The sequence below is a fragment of the Monodelphis domestica genome, chromosome 3 (genome assembly GCF_027887165.1).
Source record: "Monodelphis domestica isolate mMonDom1 chromosome 3, mMonDom1.pri, whole genome shotgun sequence".
In the NCBI taxonomy this organism is placed as follows: domain Eukaryota; kingdom Metazoa; phylum Chordata; class Mammalia; order Didelphimorphia; family Didelphidae; genus Monodelphis; species Monodelphis domestica.
In genome coordinates, this window is record NC_077229.1 from 110,861,226 (window position 1) to 110,885,105 (window position 23,880).

At 44.5% G+C, this 23,880-nt stretch overlaps 1 protein-coding gene across 18 annotated transcripts in view; it reads right to left on the bottom strand.

Moving 5' to 3' along the window:
- The window catches only part of PTP4A3 (protein tyrosine phosphatase 4A3), a 246,418-nt gene that overhangs the window by 15,695 nt on the left and 206,843 nt on the right, over positions 1-23,880 (bottom strand). For 11 of the 18 annotated variants that reach the window (XM_016431909.2, XM_056822998.1, XM_016431908.2 and 8 more), the window contains 3 exons: positions 17,065-17,289; positions 16,167-16,371; positions 8,575-8,667 (listed from right to left, as the gene is read on the bottom strand). In XM_016431909.2, the coding sequence (XP_016287395.2) occupies positions 8,575-8,667; positions 16,167-16,371; positions 17,065-17,069 (303 nt within the window). In that variant the 5' untranslated portion in view covers positions 17,070-17,289. Of the gene's footprint in view, positions 1-8,574; positions 8,668-16,166; positions 17,290-23,880 lie in introns of all 18 variants that reach the window. The other 7 variants (XM_056822995.1, XM_056822999.1, XM_016431914.2 and 4 more) reach the window with 3 other exon arrangements.

Sequence of the window (23,880 nt, forward strand, 5' to 3'; positions counted from 1 at the left end):
GGGCCAATCAGAACCAGTGAAATCCCCCTATCCCCATGAGGGCCCTTTAAATACTTGCCACTCCCAAGAATAACAATTCACATTTTTAAAGAGCAAGAAATTCACAGAGGACTTCCCTCATGACAATCCTATGACATGATGTAGTCTAAGTATTATTAACCCCAAGAAACAGAGGCTAAGAGAGGCATACATGGGTAATAAGTGAGTGTTAGAGCCCTGCCTAGACCCTGGTAGATCCTCTGACTTCCAGGCATGCACCCAGCTATCATGCGCCCAAATCTCCTCTTCTTCAGGTAAATACTTGGAGATCCTTTAAAGGATTCCTATTGTGGTTGGTTTCCTTCATCAATCAACAAACATTTATTAAGCCACTGTACTAAGCACTGGGGATAGGGGAAAAAAAAAAGCAAAAGATAGTCCTTGCCCTCAAGGAGCTTACAATCTAATGGGGGAGACAACAAGCAAACACATATATAGAAAGGAAGCTACATACAGCATAAACAGGAAATAATTAACAGAGAATTAAGAAAGATTAGGGAAGGCTTCCTGTAGAAGGTAGGATTTTAGGTGAGACTTATGAAGACTTCCTGAAGTCTAATCCATATCCATCTTGCAGCAAAATGTGTAGACATGCATGCCTTACCCACTGGTCAGAATCAAGATGACTTGAGAACAGTAATTTACTACAATATCCTCTAGTCTGCCTCCTCCATTCCATTAAATCATCTAGCTTGAAGGGGATCTCTTCCAAGCTCATCTCTTGACCAGCAGCATCAGGAAAACTGGGTACTACTCCGAATGATGACACAGACTAACATAGGTATGTCTCTTTCCTACTCTGTGCCTCAGTTTCTCCAAGAGGGGAATGGATTAGACAAATTCCCTGAAGGCTCATAGCTGTGGACATTTGAGGAATTCCTGACTATGACTCTAACCTCTCTGGGACTCAAAAGCAGAAGATAGATGACCTCAGTTTATCTTTAAAGTAATGATGATAGTCAGCATATCTTTATTGGGTATGTTTACTGCATGTCCAATCAGGGAGGAAGAAAATACAAGAAAGACATCTCAGCTCCCAAATATTGATTAAATGCTGGCTTTCTGCCCAGTGCAGTACTAGTTGGTGAGCTTATGGAGGCTGGAGGGGTGGGTAGCTCATAAGAATGGAGTTCCAATAAGACAAGGTCTACATTCTAAGAAATACAAAGTCAATTTACATAGACAGCTTGCAATAAGACATGATAATGCCTAATAATGCCTGATACTGCATCCTGGAGAGATTGAAGCAGAATGCTAGTGGAGTTCTTGAGAGAATAGCTATTTCTGAGCATGTTTTAGAGGATGAGAAAGGAAAGTTCAGGGAAAGCTTCCTGGAAGAAGTGGTATTTGATGTAGGCTTAAAAAGATGGACAGGGCTGAGATCTGAGTTTAACAAAAATTCAATTACACCCAATAAATACATATGAGCAGTGAGGCTCAGTAAGGGAAAAGAAACTAAATTTAGATAAAAATAAATATGGCATCTATAAGAGCAGAGTAAAAAAAAAAAACAGCCAAGATGTCTCAAAAAACTGGAATAATTTAACCTAACAAACAGGGAACCCTCAATTAAAAACAAATAAACAAGCAAACAAATAAATAAATAGGCATCCTACTCCTTACAGAGGTCCTCCAGACCAATCAAACCTTATTACAAGTCTTCAGTCAATTCAGCTAAAAAATTATGTATATATGTACAATCTATGTCAAAGCCTATTAAAGAGATGCTAACAGCCACCCTCCCCCCCAAAAAATAAGTATGATTCCACTACTAGGGCCATATCCCAAAGAGATTTTTAAAAATAAAAACAAAAAATGAAGGAAAAAGATCTATATGTACATGTATACAATCTATAGCAGCTCTTTTTGTGATGGCAAAGAATTGGAAGGTAAGGGAATGTCCATCAATGGGGAAATGGCTAAACAAAGTATATATGATTTTAATGAAATAGCATTGTGCCATAAGAAATGATGAGCTAGTGGCAGTTGGGTAGCTCAGTGGATAGAGAGCCAGGCCTACAGACAGGAGGTCCTAAGTTCAAATCTGGCCTCAGACACTTCCTAGCTGTGTGACCCTGGGCAAGTCACTTAACCTCCATTGCCTAGCCTTGACTGCTCTTTTGCCTTGGAACCAATATACAGTATTGATTGTAAGATGAAAGGGGAGGAAGGGAGGGAAGGAGGGAGGAAAGGAGGGAGGGAGGGAGGGAGGGAGGGAGGGAGGGAGGGAGGGAGGGAGGGAGGGAGGGAGGGAGGGAGGGAGGGAAGGAAGGAAGGAAGGAAGGAAGGAAGGAAGGAAGGAAGGAAGGAAGGAAGGAAGGAAGGAAGGAAGGAAGGAAGGAAGGAAGGAAGGAAGGAAGGAAGGAAGGAAGGAAGGAAGGAAGGAAGGAAGGAAGGAAGGAAGGAAGGAAGGAAGGAAGGAAGGAAGGAAGGAAGGAAGGAAGGAAGGAAGGAAGGAAGGAAGGAAGGAAGGAAGGAAGGAAGGAAGGAAGGAAGGAAGGAAGGAAGGAAGGAAGGAAGGAAGGAAGGTTACAAAAAAAAAAACCTGTAAAGACTTGCATGAATTGATACAAAGTGAAGTGAGTAGAACCAGGAGAACATTGGACCCAGTTAACAGCAATACTCTGCAATGATCAACTGTGAATAATTTAGCTTTTCTTAGCAATACAAAGCTCCTAGACAATTATGAAGGACCTATGATGAAAAATGCTATCCACTTTCAGAAAAAGAACTGCTAGAATCTGAGTATCAATCAAAGAACACTGGATTTTTAAAAAATTTTATTTTTCTTGGTGTTTTTTGGTCTGTGCTTTCTCTCACAACATGACTAATAGAAATATGTTTCACATGACTACACACATATAATCTTTACTAAATTGGTTGCCTTTGCAATGAGGGGGAAGAGGAGAGAGGGTAGGAGAGGCTTTGGAACTCAAATTGTATTTTTTTTTTAAGTAAAAGTTAAAAATTGTTTTTACATGTTAACTGGGGGAAATTATTTTTAATTTTAAAAAACAAATGTGTCATTAAACAAATAAATACTATGAGCATAACCCTGTATTAGATTCTGGGGTTACAAAAAAAAAAAGATGGCACACCTTGCCCTCAAAGAGCTTACAGTGTAAAAGGGAAAAAAAAACTTATATAACCAAAAACAAATTATGGTAAAAGAAATAATGTGATGAAGAAAAAGGAGAAGTCCAGGCAAACCAAGGAATGAATAAGAGAAGGCCATTGCTTTCCCCTGGACCAAATAGGGCAGGGCTGTCCAGGAAGGCTTCTAAAAGGAAGTTATATATGAGTCATATACTTTCTGATCTGGAAAGGGCCTCTACACTTTGTCTAATATGTACCTGACCCCCAAAAAATCCCCTCTATCATACCCCTAAAGAAGCAGTTGTCTAATCTGCTGATGAGAAAGGGGAAACTCTGGTACTATGGGAACTTCTGGTGATGACGAACACATAACCTTTCAAGGCAACTCATTCCTTCTGGGTTTACTCTCATGGCTAGGAAGATTTTTCCTGACATGGAACCTTCCACTTTACAATGTTCACCCATCAATATAGGGTTCCACCTTACAGGGTCAAGAAGAACATGTCTAACCCCTCTTCCATACACATCACTGTCTTCCACAAAAGGGTTCCTCATAAAAATGATGACAACCATCAGGTCTCTTTGAAATCTTTTGTCCTTCAGGCTCAGCAAAACCTCAGCTCATTAGGTCAATCTTCATATAACATGAGTTCCAAAACCTTCACCCCACCCTCACCATCACTCTCTTGGTGATCTCCAGATTCATCCATCCTGAAATGTAATCTCTAGAACTCCACAAAGTTCTCCCAGAGGTGCCTGGCCAAGGAAGACTATGATGAGGACATCATCTCCCTTCTGTTCTGGACATTCTACCTCTGCAATGCAGCCCCAAACCCCAATGTTCTGCGGCAACTACAGATGATACTGATCTCCTACCAGAATCCTTCAGATCTTTTTCAGAATAACTGTATATATATATATATATATATATATATACTATAATGTGGCTATAATATATAGCCACATATCAACCTCCAGCCTGTATTTGTGGTGCTGACTTTTTATTTTTAATCCAAGGATAAAACTGCATTTATCCCTATTAAATTTCATTTTACTTGATGTGATCCAGTGTTTCAGAATGCTGAGATTTCTTTGGGTCTCCATTCTGTCAGAGAGAGTAGCAGCGACCCCTCCTAACTTTGTATCATCTGTAAATCCATAAAACTGGCAGGCTTGATCTGAGTCAGTGTCACTGGCCACCAGAATGCTTGGTGATTGACTGGGGATTGGGAGCATGGGATTGCAGAACTAAGGATTCAGTGAACCTCAGGTAAGTGAACCTCACAGTATTAAGCTTGGTAGGTGTTCTCCTCCTTCCATGGAAGATATCACTTTGTTTAATGGCTATGTGCAAAGGAGGTGCTCTGGGAGAGAGGAAATCAAAGCCTGACCACTGCGTCATTTCTTCTTTTGGACCCACATCTAATGGGCTTCTCTTCAGGCAGTATTTATGAATCTATATTTTCTCTTTCCCCTTATGAATAAGCCCTAGAAAATATACTCCCATTTTGAAGTATAAAAAACAGGGAGAGGAAGAGACAGAAGAAAAGTAGGCATGGTAACTGGGCACCAAAACATGGCGGCTGTGCAAAGACAAAACAAAAAATAAATCACTGCCACCAACAAATTTACATTATAGTGGAAACATGGGACATTTTAAAATATAATTTTAAAATTCAACATAATTTGAGAAGGAAAAAAAAGATAAATGACAGCTAGGTGGCACACTGGATAGAGCACCAGGCATGGAGTTAGGGGGACCAAATCTAGCCTCAGATACTTCCTAGCTGTGTGACCCTGGGCAAGTCATTTAACCCCAATTGCCTAGTCTTTACCACTCTTCTGCCTTGGAACCAAAACTTACTATTGATTCTAAGACAGAAGGTAAGGGTTAAAAAAAATCACTTATCCAAGTTGTTGCAGAGCCAGGAATGAACCTGGGTCTCCTATCTCCTAACTCCCCTGCCTGGTCTTTTCAATATTACAAGTTGCTAAATACAATGGCCCTTGCCCTCAGGATGTTCAGTTCAGTTAGGGGAACATGGACTGGGTCAGTCAGTCGATAAACAAAGTAATAAGTGCCTACTGGTGAAGGGAGGGAATGCAATGGACGGAGTACTAAGCCTAGAGTCAGAGAAGAAGACTTAGCTTCCTGAGTTCAAATCTGACCTCAAACACTTACTAGCTCTGTGACCCTGGGCAAGTCACTTAACCCTATTTGCCTGGTTTCCTTATCTGTAAAAGGAGCTAGAGGAGGAAATGGCAAACCACTCTAGTATCTCTGATAAGAAAACTCCAAATGAGGTCAAAAAGAATCAGACATGACTCAACAAAGTGTCTACTAGGTGCAAGGCATTGTACTAAGCATGGGGATACAAAATTAATGATAATCGCCACCACCACAAAAGCTAACATTTATATAGCACTTACTATGTACCAGGCACTATGCTAAACACTTTCTAATTACTAACTTATGTGTTCCTCATAACAACCCTGGGAGTTGGATGCTCTGTTATTATATCCACTTTACAGATCAGGAAACTGAGGCAAACAGGTTAAGTGACTTGCCCAAGGTCATACAACTATTAAGAATTTGAGGTTGGATTTAAACTCAAGACTTCCTGACTCCAGACCCAAAGTTCTATCTAGCTGCCCCTAACAATAAATAATAATAACAGCAGCTAACATTTATTAAGCATCTACTAGGGGTAGGAAAAGAGGCAAATGACATGCCCTGCCCTCAAGGAGCTCAAAATCTAACAGGAAGAGACAAAAGCAAACAAATGCAAATAAGCTAGATACCAAATGAATAGTAAATCAGAGAGGGAAGGCACTGAAATTGAGAGGGCTTAGGGAAAGGCTTCTTATAGAAGACAGGCTTTGGAGCTGGGATTTTAAGGAAGCCAGTAGGGAGAGATAAGGAGGGTGAGCATTCCAGACAAGGGAGGCAGGGAAATAAATGCCCAGCGCAGAGAGATGGAGTACACAGGAATCAGTCCAGCTGGGTCCTTCCTCCTGCTGCTGAGAGGCCTTTGGGCCAGATGCCCCTGCTTTCCCTGGGAGGGATACAGTCACTCTCTCTTATCAGGGATAAGAAGGGCCCAGAAACATGAAATGCCTTCCTGTTCTTGTTGATGAAGCTTCAGCACATTTGATTGAGACTCTAGGGAGCTGAGTTCTAAGTAACTCCCCATCCTTCTCCTCCCTAGAGTAGGGAAAGCCAAAGAAAACAGCTCCCAACCTGCCCAGAGACAGCCCAGGACCAATTTCAACCAAATCTAATTCGGCTGTCAGAGGGCTGCCTTGCCCCACAAAACCAAAGCTAGTTATTTCTGACCCACCTGTCGTTCAAGGCTACATCCTGTCCAACTTCTAGGAAGTCTTCCTGGACCAGTACACTCACTCACTCATCCTTTCAATGAACACTTCCAATCCTCACACCCTAATCCATGCAACAAAAATAACAACATGCATCCAGCCCATGACACTCATTTGCCCAAATTTGCTCACAGCACCTCTATCTGCTCAGCAGGGCAAGGAATGGAGTCCCTGTTTTACCAAGAGGAAGCTAAGGTTCCAGGTCCTAACTAGAACCCAAATCTCAATCTCAATCTCAATCTCTGTCTGTGTGTGTGTCTCTCTCTCTCTCTCTCTCTCTGTCTCTCTCTCTCTGTCTGTCTCTCTCTGTCTCTCTCTCTCTCTCTCTCTCTCTCTCTCTCTCTCTCTCTCTGTCTCTCTGTCTCTCTCTCTCTGTCTCTCTGTCTCTCTCTCTCTCTCTCTCTCTCTCTCTCTCTCTGTCTCTCTCTCTCTCTCTCTCTCTCCTCTCTCTCTCTCTCTCTCTCTCTCTCCCGCCTCTCCCTTCCTCCCCCCCCCCCCGATAATGCAACCAATGAGGGAACTTATTTTGCTTGACTATTAATATTTGCTACTAGGACTTTGTTTTTCTTTTCTTTTCTTTTTAAAACCCTCACTTTCCATTTCAGAATCAATACCGTGGATGGTTTCAAGGCAGAAAAGTGATAAAGTCTAGGCAACGGGGGTTAAGTGACTTGCCCAGGGTCACTCAGCTAGGAAGTGTCTGAGGCTAAATTTGAACCTAGGACTTCCCATCTCTAGGCCTGGCTCTCAATCCACTGAGCTACCCAGCTCCCTTGATATGCTTGTGCAGCCTCTTGTGTGCACATGCAAGCAATAAACATAAATTCTCTAACAACGGAGGCATAGAATTCTCACACAAGAATGAAGAATGTGTGCTTATATATGCTTCAGTGAGAGTACAAATGCACAACCTCCCCCCAAATACCACAGATTTCAACTCAATATGTACACACACTCATAGTACATATGAAGGTATCTCTGCATACAAGAATACATGCACTCCTTCTTCCATCTTTGCTTTGCCCTGAAGACGCTGCTAACCTGCTACAGTAGCACGAGCAATCAGTCAGTCAACAAACAATCATTAAGAGCTGTGTGATGCTGAGTAGCCACTTGACTCCCATTGCCTCCCCTTACCACTCTTCTGCCTTGGAACCCAATATCCAGTACTGAATCTGAGATGGAAGGTAAGGGTCCCCACCCCACCCCCCAAAAAAGCCAGGCACTATGTGCCTAGCACTGTGTTATGGATTCGGACTACAAAAAAAGGTAAAAGACAGGCTCTGCCTACAAGGAGCTCAAAGTCCAATGGGGAAGATGATAAGCAAACAAGTATGTACAAAAAAAAGTTATATATGGGAAAAATTGTAAATAATTGATAGAGGTCAGGCACTAAAATTAAGAGGTGTTGGGACAAGCTTCCTATAGAAGATGGTCTTTCATCTGTGACCTCAAGAAAACTAGGACAGTCCACAGGTCTCTAGCACATTCCAGGCATGAGGGACAGCCAGAGAAAATGCCTAGAGAGACAGAGTGTCTTGTTCTTGGAACAGCCAGAAAGCCAGTCACCGGATCAAAGAGTACATGGTAGAGATTAAGGCATAAGGTGACTGGAAAGGTAAAAGGGGGCTTGGTTATAAAGGGCTTTGAATGCCAAAAAGAGTATGTTGTATTTGATCCTGGCAGTGACAGGGAGCCACTTGAATTTAATGAGTAGTAGAGTGCCATGCCCCAAACCAAATTATAGACGCGGAATAAAAGATGCCATCTTCCACCTCAGTCCCAGGAAGATAGTCCTGGGGCCGAGGACCAATTCAGTCAAGTCCTTGCCATATCACTGTGGGCAAATCACTTTCTGTTCTTGAGCCCCGCTATCTACCCTCTAAAATCAGAGGATTGGATTAAGTGATCTCTAGCATCCCTTCTGACTCCAAAGTTCTGTTCTGAAGTCCTCTGACTTTGCAGGCTTAAAGAGCCCGTTCCCAAACCTACCCATCCTATCTTGGGTCTCCTACCCCAAGGGGGTCCGAGAGACAGCCAGAGTCCGGGGCCCCTGCTCACCATGACAGTGATACCATCTTTCTCCAGTGGGGTCTTGTCATAGGTCACCTCGCATACTCGAACCACAGTGGTGGCCCCATACTTCTTTAGATCCTGCAAGAGAAGAGGAAGGCTACTGTTTAGTGGGATCCTGCAGCTCCCACACTTCAGCCCAGGCAATTCTCCAGCCCTATCCCTTCTCAAGGGGACACATTTCATTAGCCACAGGAAGTGAATGAAGGCCTCCCAAAGAACAGAGAAGAAATAATAACAATAACATCAAATAATATCCACGATTTTCTAGCTCTTTACTCACAAAATCCCTCAGGAAGTGGTATCTACAAATTTCACTGTCCTCATCTTACAGATAAGTAAACCTAAGGTCCCAGAATTTACTTAGGTTATTTACCTCGGGTCCCACAGCTAGAAACCAAATAAAAACCAAAACCAATATATGGTGGCTAGAGCACGAAACCTGAAGAGAGGTTCCCCACCCTATGTTCAACTCTCACCTCTGCAGTTCACTTCCTTTGTAACCATGGGCATGACACTCAATCTCTCTGAGCCTCTGATCCCTAATCTGTAAAATGGGGACAATAATAATGTGTAGTACCTACTCTTGGGGTTGTCAAAAGCTCAAATAAGATAATCATGCACTGCCCTTGGCAGACTTAAAGAGCTATATAAATGTCATGTAGGATTACTGTGATGGTGTTATTTCTACTTTAATACATCAGAACTGATAACTTCCCAGGTTCCTACTCTGGCCTTGGTTTCCTGAAGTGAATAATAACAAAGGAAGAAGGAGAGGAAGGATAAGGAATAGGTAGAGGAGAAGATGGAAGAAAGGAGGAGGAAGGGGGGAAGGAAAAAAAGAAATATAAATTATTGTATATTTTATATATTACATATATAGTAAAATTATGTAATAATAATAATAATATCTAGCATTCATATAAACATTGAGTAGCTGGGTGTCATGGTAGATAGAGTGCTGCTCTTTCTAGGGGCTCTTGATGGCCCAGTGGATCATAGGGTCTAGGGGGTTTTCTTAGCAAAGATACTAAAAGATACTCCAATCCATGCCTGCTCACTCTTGATACTAATCAATGTAACTGAAAACTAACCAATGCCTCAGGCTGCGCCCCTGACCATCCAAGTCACACACAGTGTGAATCCTGCCCCTAGTCACCACCCAAGCTCTAACCTCCAGGACCCTTCAAAACTTGGGTCACCCAAGTCCCGGGACAAAGCTTTCTACATGGCTCAGGGCAGCAGAGAGGGGCATCCAAGGTCTAGGCTGTAGGGAAAAACTCAGATCATTCTGTCCTTAAAGAATTTCAAATGGAATAGAGATACTTCAACATGGGCCTCTTAGGCACTACTGAAAAAGACAGAACTTTCTGAAAGCTATAGATTCCCCCTAGGGAAGTGCCTTTCCTCTTGTCCCTCCTCGGGGCCCCCCAACATGGGAGGCCTGAGAGCTGCTCGGGTAGAAAACCTGGCAGCAGGAGTTGCTGGCACTAGGTTGAGCCAGCCCCCATGGCCCTCTGCCCAGGGCCTCCTGATTAGCCACCACTCTGATGTATTTACAGATTCCTAGAGCATGAAGGGACCTCAGATACCATTTAGTCTCAGTTCCTAATTTTATAGATCAGATGACTGAAACCTAGACAGGCGAGGTGACTGGTCCAAGGTCACCCAGCACATCAGGGACACTCTAGACAAAAATTCCCAACTGCTGTGACAGGGCAGTTAACATTCCCCAACACTGCACCCAAGTCCTTCCTCTCCAGCCATCCTCTCTATCTCCCTCCTGGGGCCCCATGCTTTTCTTCCTTACACAAGCAGACACCGGGGCCCAGGCTGGGGGGAGGACACTGTGCTCAGCCCTATCTTTTGTTCCCCTCGACCCCATCAAGGACAAGCCTGGATGCTGGGAACACTGTGTGATCACTGCCTGGTCCAGGGACAGAGGCCGGAAGGAGGAAAGTGGAGAGTGAACTTGAGAAGATGAGGAGGCATTTTTTTTTTGGGGGGGGGGGAGAGGAGAAAGAAAGGACAAGTGGGATGGAGGGTTAAGTGCTGGACCTTAGAAATGGCTAGGGTCAGGATCAGCCCCTTTATTGTACAGAAAATAAAATTAGGGGCCACATCAGCAGATATGTGTCAGAGACAGGATTCATCTTTTTAGCTTCAAGACCAGCTCTCTGCCTGCTCTGACACCTGCCTCCACACTACCCCATGATGCTCTTTAAATAATAGTTCCCATTTTGACAGCCCTTATTAAAGATTTCCCAAGCTTTTCAGGTAAGGAAAACGAGGTTCAGGGAAAGCAAGTAAGGAACTCCAAATGCTAATGTATATATTTTCTTTTCCCTAATAGAAAGTGATTTGCACAGGGCCTGGCACACAAAGAAGGTGCTATATATATTTCCTTCCTCCTCCCTCCCCCTCTCTTTCTTTCTCTCTCCCTCCTTATTTCCTTCCTCCCTTCCTTTCTTTCTTTTTGACCCTCCCTCCTTCTTTCCTTTCTACCCTCCCTCCTCCTTTCCCTACTCTCAGTTCTCCCACCTTCCCTTCCTTCCTAGATATCCCACAGTCTTATCTTTCCATGCCTCTTCCAGGACCATCCTTTACTCCTGAAACTTCACTAAGGCAGATGGGATACTATAGAGCAGTGATGGTGAACCTTTTAGAGATCTAGTGTCTAAACTGCAATCCTCACACCACATGGGAACCACCACCACCTAACCCCAGATAGGGGAGGGAGGAAGTGCTCCCATTGGGCTGCTGGGAAGAAGGTCAGGGGAAGTGAGGAACGGCCTCAGGCACAGGTAGAGAGGAGGAAGAGAGCAGCCCCTCAAAAATACATGTGCCATAGATTTGCCAACATAGCTACAGAGTCCAAGACAGAGAAAAGAACTAGTCTCAGCCCTCTCACCTTGCATCCTTTCCTCCTAGAAAGAGGGGAGGGGTACTTCTTGAGCCTGGGATCCTGGACAACTTCCCCCTGTGCACACATCTGACACATATCCAGTAAGAAACTCTTCTTTTGGAGCTCAATTTCTTTACGTTTGGAGGGCAACAGCAGCCATTTAAGTCAAATCTACCATACCACCTACAAAAATTTCTTACAACCACCAGCCTAGATGATGCAGAGATGGGGCTGAGTCAGAAGGAGATGAGTTCAAATCCAAATTCATAACACTTACTACATATACTTACTACTAACCCTAAACAGTTTCACTTACACTCCCTTTGCCTCACTTTCCTCAAATATAAAATGGGATAATAATAGTATCTACCTCCCAAGGTTGTTATGAGGATCAAAAGATTGTTGTTACTGTTTAGTAGGGTCCCCTTTTCATGACTCCATTTGGGATTTTTTTAGTAGGGAAACAAGTGATTTGCTATTTTCTTGTCCAGCTCATTTTACAAATGAGGAATTAAGGAAAACAAGGTTAAGTGACTTTCCCAGGGACACATAGCTAGTGAATATCTGAGGCCAAATTTAAACCTAGAAAGATAAGTCTTTCTGACCCCAGAACCAGTGCTCTATCCACTGTGCCAACTCAGCTGTTCAACATTTGTAAAATCCCTGGCATAATGTTTTGTACATAGTAGACATTCTAATAAATAAATTTTTGTTTCCTTCCTACAATAATTCAGTAAATTAGACAGTACAAGTGACCCCATTTTGCAGATGAAGAAAGTGAGGCTCAGAGAGAGGCAGTAATTTGCCTAAGGTTACGCAACTAATAAGCAGCAGAGACAGGGGGTGAACTAAAGTCTCTGGACTCAGGTCCAGTATTCTTCCCACTGTATCCTGTTGCTCCTCATATATGATACTCCAGAATGAAAAGGATTTAAAAATTCATCCAGTTCCTTTGTATATGGGGGAGGAGGGGCACCAAGGTGAATAGAATGAGTTAAGGTCTCTACTATAGAACACCTCTAGATACAGAGAACTCACTACCTACTTACTATTGGAATGCTCTCATTATTCAATTGTTTCTTCATAATGAAGAATGTTCCTCCCTATAAATTCTACTCCCTAGAGTACCACAAGTTTGTTCTCTATGTAGGATTTTGAAAAACCCAGCAGAACTCATGCTGTGAGTTTTGTCTCCAGCTACAAGAACAATCCCTTCTCTTTATCATCAAAGCTCAAAGTATCCTTGACCTGAGGACATGTAGGAAGTCAGGGCTCAGTCTAGAGCCGGGTTCAAGGTTCAGACTTTGCAGGGCTTGGGGTTCAGTGAGAGACTAGAATCTATTAGGATTTTGTCAAGGGCATTCACCTATGAAGATCTCCCATAAGTCCAGAGGCAGCCCTACCCCTCAAACTAGGTTAGCCCCAGGTGGTGTCTGGGCTCCCTCCTCTTGCCAAAGATAAGGAAAGGCCAAATTCTTGTCCTAGACCTCTCGCTTGCCTTTTTTTCCTTCCTCTAGAAATAGTCTATGGGCTGGAAGGGGCTCTAAACAAAGAGGGTGTGACAGTACAAGGCCCATTGAGAGGGAACCCCCCCCCAACATCCACCCCCAAGAGTAAAAATAGCCAGATGCCCTGCTGAAATGCCATAGGCTATTTTGAGGACCCTGGGGCTTCCCCAAAGGAATGCAGGGGCCTCAGCTCACAAATAGGGGCAATGGTAAGGAAAGAGGTTTCTCTGCCCCTTCTTCTACAAAGCAAGATATAGAATGCAACAATGGTGGAAAGGAGAGATTCCTTGGCTGGGGGAATCAGAAGACCTGGATTCCAGTTCAGTCTCTGTACATACACTGATAGGCAACCTTGAGCAACTGCCTCTTAATAAGATTAGACTAGATCATCTCTGAGGTGCAACAGAGATTGGGGTGAGTGGTAAGCTTTGGGGCTTGAAGCTCAGACAGTGGCTATATTGTAGGCCGAGTCTTGGGAAAGGGGGGGAGTGGGGGTTAGATCTGTGCCTGGGGTGGGAGCTCTCTATCTCTGGCACCAAAGAAGAGGAAGTTCACTCACTCACCAAGTCATCCAGGGATCAAATCTATGACCTTGCCCTCTTGGGCACTGAGTTCTAAGCAGAGACTATAATCTTTCATATGACTGGGCCAGAGGCCAGAGGGGGCTGTCTCAGGGTCCGGTCCCTCAGTGCAGGGAACCCACACCCAGCTCTGATCTTTCCCCAGAGTCACTCTAAGGCTAAACTCAAGAGGACTGGAAGATCTAAGGCTTGGTTTCTTGTGTTCTATAACAGAAATTTTTATCTGAGAGGATGATTTGCTATTTAAACATCTTGAAATAAACTCACTTATATAAAAAAAAAAGATCTCCTGGGAATACTGTCTCCATCCAATAAGGAAACTCAGAATGGGAAAGTCCCCCAGACCCAACTCAAACGTGATGACTCTTCCTTCCCTTGGAATCCTTTCCAACCTTGCACAACTCTAACTGTTGACATGATTTTTTTTTCCCTTATGTTGAGCTGATATCTGTCTCTGAAGCCAAGTAGAACAAGAAAGAAGGGGAAAGGAACTGGCAAGCACTTTGCTAGGTGTTTTACAAATATTATCTCATTTGATCTTCACAGGAACCCTGGGAACTGTTATTCCCACTTTACAGTTGAGGAAACTGAGGCAGGACTTAATAGGCTTGCTCACAGTCACAAAGCTAGTGTCTAAGACTGGATTTGAACTCAGTTCTTCCTAACTGCAACCCCAATGCTCTAGACATAGCCAGCTATTGGCCTCACAGAGCAATTCTTCAAATCTCTGAACAACTGCTCCACCAAATGCTATATTCACAAGAGTTGATTTTTTTAACTGAAAGGCAAGACTTTACATTTGTCCTGACTAAATTTTACTTTACTAGATTTAGACCACAGTTCTATAAACCAATGAGATCTCCTCCAATCCCAACTTAGTATCCTGATTTAGCTATCCTTCCTAGTTTCATGCTATCTACAAATGAAGGACAACAGGGGGAGGAAGAGCTCTGTGTAACCCTGAAAGGTTCTCCTCATCTCTTTTCTAGCAGTAGACAGGAAACCTGTAGATAGCACTAATAGCATCAAGGTCCAGGGAGATAGACAGCTGAGCTCCCAACACAAACCCTAGATGAGATGACAAGGAGAATGGACTACAGACCAGGGTTCCCAAGAAGATTTTAACCTGGTGAATCGGTCATCAGGAAGTGAAAGAACTTCAGAACTGAAGTGACAAGCCCTCCAGGGGAAAGCGTCATCAAAAGCTTCAAGTTCTATAGACTTAGTAGAGATAGTCTACAGTGTGTGCCTGTTAGTCACAGGTTCCACAACTAAGCCTTGCTAACATGGCCAGGTTAGGTAACAGACCATAGGACTTGGAGCATCAAGGGACCTTCAAGGTCCTAGGATCATAAATCTAGAGCTGGAAGAGACTTCATAGGATGGTTAGTCAAACTCCTTTCTTTAAAGAAAAGGACATTGAAAGCAGCTAGGGGGCTCAGTGAATTGAGAGCAAGGCCTAGAGACAGGAGGTCATAGTTTTAAAATCTAGCCTTAGATGCTTCCTAGTTATGTGAACCTGGACAAGTCACTTAACCCCCATCGCCAGCCTTACTGCCTTGGTGCTAATACACAGTATTGGTTCTAGAATGGAGAAGAAAATAAAAAATTTAAATTTAAAAAAAGAAAAAGAAGGAAATTTATAAGGGATAGGGGGAAGAAATGACTTGCCTACAGACACAGTAAATAACTCAGCCAGAATTTGAATCCAAGTTTTCTGATTGCAAACACAATGCTCTTTCTAAAAACTGTTGACCATTGATAGGTCTTCAAGCCTCCACCAGATTCTGGCACTGAGAAAATAAAGCAGACTGGTGGACAAAACACTCAGCACTGTCAACAAGACAAGGGATCCTGCAAACACCACCGATCCCTGCTGAAGACACTATGTCCTGGGCGGAGGGAAGAAAACAAGTGGGTCTCCTTTTCAGTCACATAGCCCACATGGCCAGCCCTTTATTGCCCCTGGTAACATGCCAAGTCAGTGACAGAGCTGAGACGCAAAGCCAGGGCTCCCAATTGCAGCATCCACAGCTCTTTCCTCTGAGCCACAGGGATGTGAGCAATTTTTTAGAGTTTGGAATATGGAAATTATCCTTCCATATTTTTAAGGTTCTGGGATTTCACTGATGGGGGCAGAGCACCACCAAAAGAATTCAAAGCCCTTTGATATTGTAGGAAAAAGTGATGGTATTCCCAGCCAAAATAATCATCACCAGGTGGTCAAGCCTCTAATAATGGATCTCTCCAAACTTATCCTTTCCATTCTGACAAGACCTGCCAAGGCTCAAGATGGGTAAGTTACCTCCATGTCATGAGATACTCAGAGAGGATTTGTGGAGAGGAGAAGGATTATTATTACCAATACTACTAATAAACAGAATCCCAGTGCAGGAACTTGTAAAGGCCTCAGCAATCACCTCGTCCATCCTCTTCATCATATAGATGAGTGAACCTGAGAAAGGAAATGTTTTGCCCCAAAGACACACAGAATTTAAGTCACAGAACTCACATGTGAACAATGACCTCTATCGTCATCCTTTACCCATCACCCCCATTACAGCCCAGTCCACTAAAGGGACTTACCTCAATGAAGGTGTTCAAGGTGGCATTGGTAGGGTTGTGAGTGATGAGGAACCGCATGTTCTTGTAGCAGACCTCAACAGGGGCTGGCCGGTTCATCCGAGCCATGGTGTGGCCTCTTGTGGCAGCAGGAAGGTAGGAAAGGGGCCAGGGAAAGGAGCGATCAGGTATGGGGAGGTGCAAAAGGACCAGGGCACCCGTCAGATCCCTACTTCCACCAAAAAAAAAATTAAAATAAAATAAAATAAAACACCCAGATGAGAAAAATAGAGCCCTGTGCTTTGTGAGGAGGGGGGAGAAAACAGTTAAAAATCAACACCCCTCAAAACCAACACAAATGTTGTGCAAATGTTATCGGCTTCTGGGAACGTGTTAAGGTTGTCACAAGGGTTCTATTCTGTTAAAAAGAAAAAAAAACAACCAAAAAAAAACCACCTCACCAAAAAAGCCTGACTTAAAAAAAAATCTCACCCCCCACCCCCAAAAAAGCCCTCCTATACACGTAACAACCAGGCAAAGATTCCAGAACTTGAAGCCAAATACTTATATGGGGTAGGATAGGGAGAGGAGGGCCTCAAGGACAAAGACCATAGATCCTGCTGTTTTTTGAACCCCAGTCTGGGTGTCCTGGGCAGGGGGACAGTACACAGCCTGGTTGTTCCAGCAGCAGGCAGTCACTCACAGAGCCTCCTTTCCTTCAGCCTTCCCTCTCCCACTTTTGGGGTGGGGCAACCAAAAGAACACAGGGGATCCAAGTTTAAAAAAAAATAAACAAAAAATAAACAAACAAAAAAAAACCCCAAGGAACAGAAGCAACGTAAAACTGATCTCGACTGGGGAGAGAAGGCCTCTGCAGATACTGAAAAGTTCAGGGCAGTGACGGCGTCTTAGGTCACGTTACCCCATCGGGGTACGGGGAGTCCTTGGGAGCAGCGGGGGGCTCAGGCAGCAGGGACAGCCACGGGCGGACGCCGGGCGTTGGGAGCCATTCGCAGGAGCCTTGAATGGTGACAGCCGGGCGCAGGCGCCTCTTCACCGGCGGCCGCGATGTTGCGCGTGGCAATATTCAAAGCTGCTCCCCACAGGCGTCTCCATAAATCCTGGGCTGTTCAGTGGCCAACAACTTCTAGGTAGAGAGGAGAGAGAAAAAATATTTTTTTTAATCCATTGTTCCAATTCAGCTTTACCATCATTTCTATAATGAGATAACAAACCAGTGCAAGTAAGAATGTGGGCTTGGAGCTTCATCTGTTGCAGTAAGGATGGTAGGGCACTGGACCATCCTGTCTTGCCAGGATGTCTCCATTAATGCTCGATAGTATGGAACTGTGAGAAAGCTGCTAGGATTAGGACTCAGCCAGTGATTAGAGGTAGGACTAAATCTGTCCTCGGGGTCAGGTCTCGTGTAAGGGCACGGAATATCATTTAACTAACCCACAGAGGGATCAAACTGGCAACCCTAGTTTTATTACCACCATGTTCTAACCACCAAATAACATGGTCAAGATTTTAGAACCAGGGAATGTCAGAGAGCTAGAGAGGCTCCTAGAGTCTAGAACAGAGAATGTCAGAGTTACAAGTGACCTCAGAGACCACAAATCCTTGGCCTTTATTTTACACATGAGAAAACTGCAATCTAAAGAGAAGAACTCATAAGAAGTGACCCTGAAAATCAAGTGCAGAGCCAAATCAAACATCCAGAGATCTTCTTGGCCACTGTACTCCTACAAGAGTTCCTCTTATCGCACCATGCTGCCTCTTTATACCAAAGAGTCAAGAGGACTGGGTTCTAGTTCCAGACTCTGCTATAAACCCACCACATGTCCTCTTAGGAAATGGTTTGTTCAGCAATGATATGGTGCTAATGAGAGAGAGATTAGGCTGCAGTAAGAAAACCCATGACTTTGGTTTCAAAGGCCCAGTTTCAAATCCTAGCTCTGTTCCTTATTTCCTGGATGACCTTGGTCAAGTTCCCTTCTCTAGGCCTCCATTTCCTCTTCTCTTAATGATGGGGATTGGACCAGATGCTCTCCAAGGTCATTTCCACTTTTAGCTCCTAGTAGCCTGTGGTCTCTGCTTGTGCTTCCTCCCTCCCTTACAGGGGTCTCCAGTGAAGAACAAATGAGATAACGGTGTTTTGGAACATATTAACCCTGGAAGACTGTTGTCTCTGCCTCCTTTCTGACCAGGGAGCAGTGATATTTCCACCACCATGAGGGAGGAGGTCATGGGGTAACCTCTGCCCCGAAGCCACCAGAGCCTTGGAGGGCCCTGGCTGGGGTTTCTTAGCCACATTTTCCGGTGTTACAGAGACTGCTAACCCAGGAAGGTCAGGGGAAAGCAATCAAGAAGGAAGGATATGATGCCGTGGGGCAGCTGTGAGAAACACCTTTCCACATCCCCCAACCAACTAGATAAGGGGGAGGGGCTACTGCCAGACTCTCCAAGTTCTGGCCTCCTGCCCAACTCGGGGCTCTCACATCCCCAGAGATGGAAGAAATCTTAGCATCAAGGGTCCTCGCCTCCACAAAGGCACTGGAGAAACTCCCCTCACCCCTTTCCCGGGTCAGCAACACAGCAGTCTCTCCTTCTAAACTGAGAAACGAAAACCAGTAGTTGTGAGCAAGAAGACAGCTGCGGAGACCTAACTGCTATGGGTGTGTGAGTGTGCTTTAAGTGTGTGAATGTGGGGGTGAGAGGCAGAAGGGGGTTGTATACCCATGAGCATGCCTGTTTTTGAGCAACTCATGTGGGTGCCAATAGGCAAGTGTTTCTGTGTGACTCTGTGTATGCATACGCACATGTGTGAGTTTAGACATTAGCATATCCTAAATCTAATTTGTCTTCCTTTGCCTCCATGCATAAGAGGCAATATGGGCATAAAGATCTGCATGGCTATGTGTGTGCTGAAGTTAATAGGTCTGTACTCTTTAGATGGGCATATGAAGACACTGTATCTATCTCATATGGAAAAAGTTGGTTACAAGTTGTCTCCTCCACTAGACTGAGAGCTCTTTAAGAGCAGAGAAGGTGGTATTGACTTTGTATCCCTGATGCTTTAGGACAGCTCCTGTCACACACACACAGGAAGTATTTAATAAATGCTTATTGATAACAAGTATCTACAAGTGGAGAAGCAGTATATATAAGTATATTCCATCTCAGTGGAAGAAGTGTGAATATATATACATGTATGTGCATTCATTTGTGTCTGAAATTACATATACAGGAACATATTGAGGAATGAGTATGTGTGAGAGACACACACACAGAGGGAAAGAAGGAGGGGGGAAGGAAGAGAGAGACAGAGACAGACAGACATAGAGAGAGAGACAAGAGAGAGACAGAGAAAGAGAGAGAGAATGTTAGTCACTCCTGGATAGCCCTAACATCTTTGTCTCAACTCCACTGTCTCCTCTGCCAAAGCAGAGAGGTATAGGTGGCAAAGGAGGAGAGAGAAAGGCAGGATCCCAGGACTTGGTGGATCTTTTTCAGGCAGGATTTCCAAGCCCAAGCCCAACTCCCCTAACAATATCCCCAGGGGCCTGAGCAACAGAAATTTTCTCCAACTTGGGTTGGTAAGGTAAGGTAAGGAACCTAGCATTGATGCCTGGGCACAGGAAAACTATTCCTCTCCAATCAAGGAGCATGAAAAGGGGGTGGGGGTGTCCTTGATTGAAAGGAAAGGGGAAAAGCTAATAAAGAGGTCCGTCCTCATTAGAAATCAGAAATTCTAATTCCCAACTCTTTATGACCCCTTGGAGTCCAAGACACATCAAACATCTATGTAAGCTCATTTCTGTCTCTGTATCCCCACTGTCCAGCACAGTGCCTGGCACATCACTGGCTCTTTTTTTTCTTTTCTTTTTTTTTATTTTAAACCCTTATCTTCTGTCTTAGAATTCATACTAAGTATTGGTTCTAAGGCAGAAGACCAGTAAGGGCCAAGCAAATGGAGGTGAATGACTTGCCCAGGGTCACAGAGCTAAGAAATGTCTGAGGTCAGATTAAACCCAGGTCCCCCAACTCCAGGTCTGGCTCTCTATCAACTAAGCTACCTAGCTGCCCCCTCGCCCTCACTTTTAATAAATGCTTCTTTTTATATGAAGCAGTATGGCACAAAAAGAACATATGGGGACATCCCAGTAGGACAGTGGATAGGGTACCTAGAAGGGAGAGGTCCTGGGTTCAAATCTGAACTCAGAATTTCCTAGCTGTGTGGCCCTGGGCAAGCCACTTTACCCTCATTGCTTTTAAAAAGAACAAACACATGATAGGTTCAAGTCCCTTCCCTACTACTCACTATATGTGACCTTGGGCAAGTCCATTTTCCCTCTTCAAGGGTCTCAATTTATTTCTCTGTAAAAGAAAGCTCTTGAATGGCATGAATGAATGAAAAAATACTTAATGCTTACCACATGCCAAGTACTGTGCTAGGTGCCAGAGATATAAATACAAAAGCAAAGACAGTTCCAGCCTTCAAGGAATCCACATTCCAATGTAGGCATCACATAGAGATAATAATACCAACAGCAACATTTATAACTCTTTAAGGTTTGCAAAGCACTTTAGATAGGTTATTGAACTGGAGCTTCACAACATCCTTATGAGGTAAGTGCTATTATGATCTCCATTTTATAGATGAAAACACTGAGGCTCAGAGAAGTTAGATGACTTGCCCAGGCTCAACTCAACTAGAGATGGTCTGAGGCACTTCAAACTTATTTTCCTATTTCCAAGTCCAGATCCATCCACTGTAGTATCTGTAAGTGTTGGGGGAGGGGGGGGGGGAGGTGGAACTTGATCCAATGATTATTAGGGCCAAAGGAGGGACAGATCGATGCATCCCCTCTAGGAACAATGGCAGCAGCGTTGGTCTGATCATGGTCTGTGATTCCAGAACTGGAGAGCTAGGAAAGGTGAAGAAAAGGGTCTGAATGAGGAGGTAAGCTTGGTTGCATAAAAAGCTAAAGAGGAAAGTAAAGTGAAGCATGACTGGGGCTTTCCTGAAACAGTGAGTGGGACAGTAAGCAGCAATAATCAGGTGAGGGACTGCCCCTTGGGTGGAAGATCCTCCAGGGCACACAACTCTACCTACTCAAACAGTCTATGACTATCTTACTGTCTCTAGTCTCTTAACTTCCCACAGAATTTCAGAGCTTGAAGGACCTTAAATGGAGCTAGTGCTCAACCTTCTCATTTTACACATGAGAAACCTAGGGCTGACAGAAGTAAAATGGCTCACGTCACCTGCTCGTAAATGGCAATATCCAAATCCATGTCTTCAGACCCTAAAGTTCAGAGCTCTTTCTACTATTCCACACTTCCCCGTATGTCACCTTTAAGAACAATTGTTGCAAAGTTCTCAGCCTAGGGTTCATGGACTCCCAAAAAGTTACAAGAAACTTATTAAGGGAATAAAGTGGATAAAGTTATCTAGCAAGTAACTATGTTATCCTATTGGAATAATCAAGAAACTTCAAACTGATTTCAATCAATGAAACTACAATATTTTATGTGTACCCTTGGGAGAAGAAAAATTAATTAATCTCGTTAACCTACTTCACAGGTCCACAGACATGGTAAGCTCTAAAAGTGATTTATTTTCAAGTTGAAGAGGGCATATAGGAAGATTTGCTGAAAAGTCAATGAGTTTAGGAGCTGAAACAGGTTTGCGAAGCCTGGTCTCAGAATAGCAGGATATTAGATCTACAGCCCAGAGATGGAGAATAACATCCCTGGAGTCTACAGCATAGCTGGGATTCATGATTCCCTGACACCCAAGCCAAAAAGCTCTTTCCACTAAACCAGGCTTCTTCTCACTGAGAGTGAGACCCACAGGGCAATTCACCCTGAGACCTCTCCCCAGCTGGCACTAGGGGGAGGTGCAAAATGGGGGGGAAAGGAGAGGCAGGAAAAAGGGAAGAGAAAAGGAAAAGCAACCAGTATCCGGCAAACACACTTCTCGTAGACAGGGAGAGGGTGAGGATGAAGGTAAGAAAAGGGAGGGAGGCAGGACAGAACCAGGTAGGATAGAAAGAATTGCCCTATGCCCAGAAAGAAAAGGTTAAGAGATGAGAAGGATAGAAACCAGAGGCCTGAATACAAGAGGAAAGTGTGACTATCATAGCCAAGAACTTTTCATCTCTAGCCCAGAGGATCCATCCAATCTCTGAGACTGCCCAGAGTTAGAGGCACGAGGGTCATGGGCAGATAGTGATTAGTTCCTGAGCCCACAGTTAGTTAATCTCCAAAACATTATTATCTCTTCCATACCCAACTCCCAACTCCTACAGGGCCCACTGGAGCAAGCTCCCTCCCTCAGCAACCCACACATTCACACACAACCACCCCCTCCAAATACCCCCCACCCCTCCATAAGCATGTATACATCCGCCTCTAGCTAACCAAAGGTACAAATTCATACACATCCCCACACATACTTCCTCCAGCAAGGAGCATTTATTTGCCCAAGATACACCCTCCCCCAACCACAAAGACACAGATTCCCCCCTGACAGACACTTGAAGACAAGAAGATACAAACACCTCAGACAACCACATAGCAGCAGCAGCAACACACTCACTCAAGCACCTAGATGAACGCTGCAGAAACGCAGGATTCTCTTCACCAATGCCCAGACAACACTCTCCCCCTCTGTTTGTACCCACGTGCACATTCAGACAAGAGCACACAAATACCCCTGGGGCACACATGCACACATACCCAGCAAACACCAGCTTCCCTATCATATACTCTCATAGACATACCCGGGGAGCACAAACACAGCCTCCATTCTTCAAGTCACATACCTCAAAATGGCCCTCATGTAGGCTTCCCCTGCCACACACACCTCTTTGCTCCAGAAAGGAGAACACACGCACAGGCAAAGACGTACACATATTGGCTGGCCCCCAAACTTCAGCCAACATCCAGCTGAAAGCAACAGGTCTTCCCTGCCCCCTCCCTCCCCCCAACTCCCACAGGTGCTGGGGACCAACAAACCCTGCTCTGCCTGCTCCAGTGCCAGAAAGGCTGCTTCTTCCCCAGGGTAACTGAGAACCATACATTCCTGTTCCTGCAGCCTGCTGAAAACCTGCTTCCACACCCATGTGGGCACCAACACAGACTCACACTCACCCACATGCCAGTGGGTTCAGATATGCGGGGGCATGCACACCAATGAAGCTAGCAAAGCCCAGCCCACGGAGGAACCCTTATTCCCTGGCAGCCTTTACAAGGGAGGCTACCCAACCCATATTCCCCAGGCTGGGCCCCCAGGCAAACACACAGGCACAGAACCACCCAGGCACGCGCCAGTGGGCACCCACTCCCAGAAAGGAGAAGTTTGAAGCGTGGGCATTATTATATGCATAGCACATCCCAGTCTACCAGGGATCCTGTTGTCTCAGGACTGCCACCGACCTCAGGACCACTAGGATCCAACAATGTAACTGAGCATGAACCAACTTGAAGACAGCCAGTGATGGGGAACTCACTACCACCAGTCGATGGAGCCTAGGCACCACCACAGGGGTAGAAGTTCCTCTAAAGACTGAGTCCAAAGCTGCCTCTCCACAACTTACACATGTTCTCAAGCCCAGCTGAGAACACAATGACACTCACATGTGTGTATGCACACATGCGCGTGCATACACTCGCGCGTGCACACACTCACACTCAAACACGGCACAGGAAGCTTCCCCAAAACAAAGAA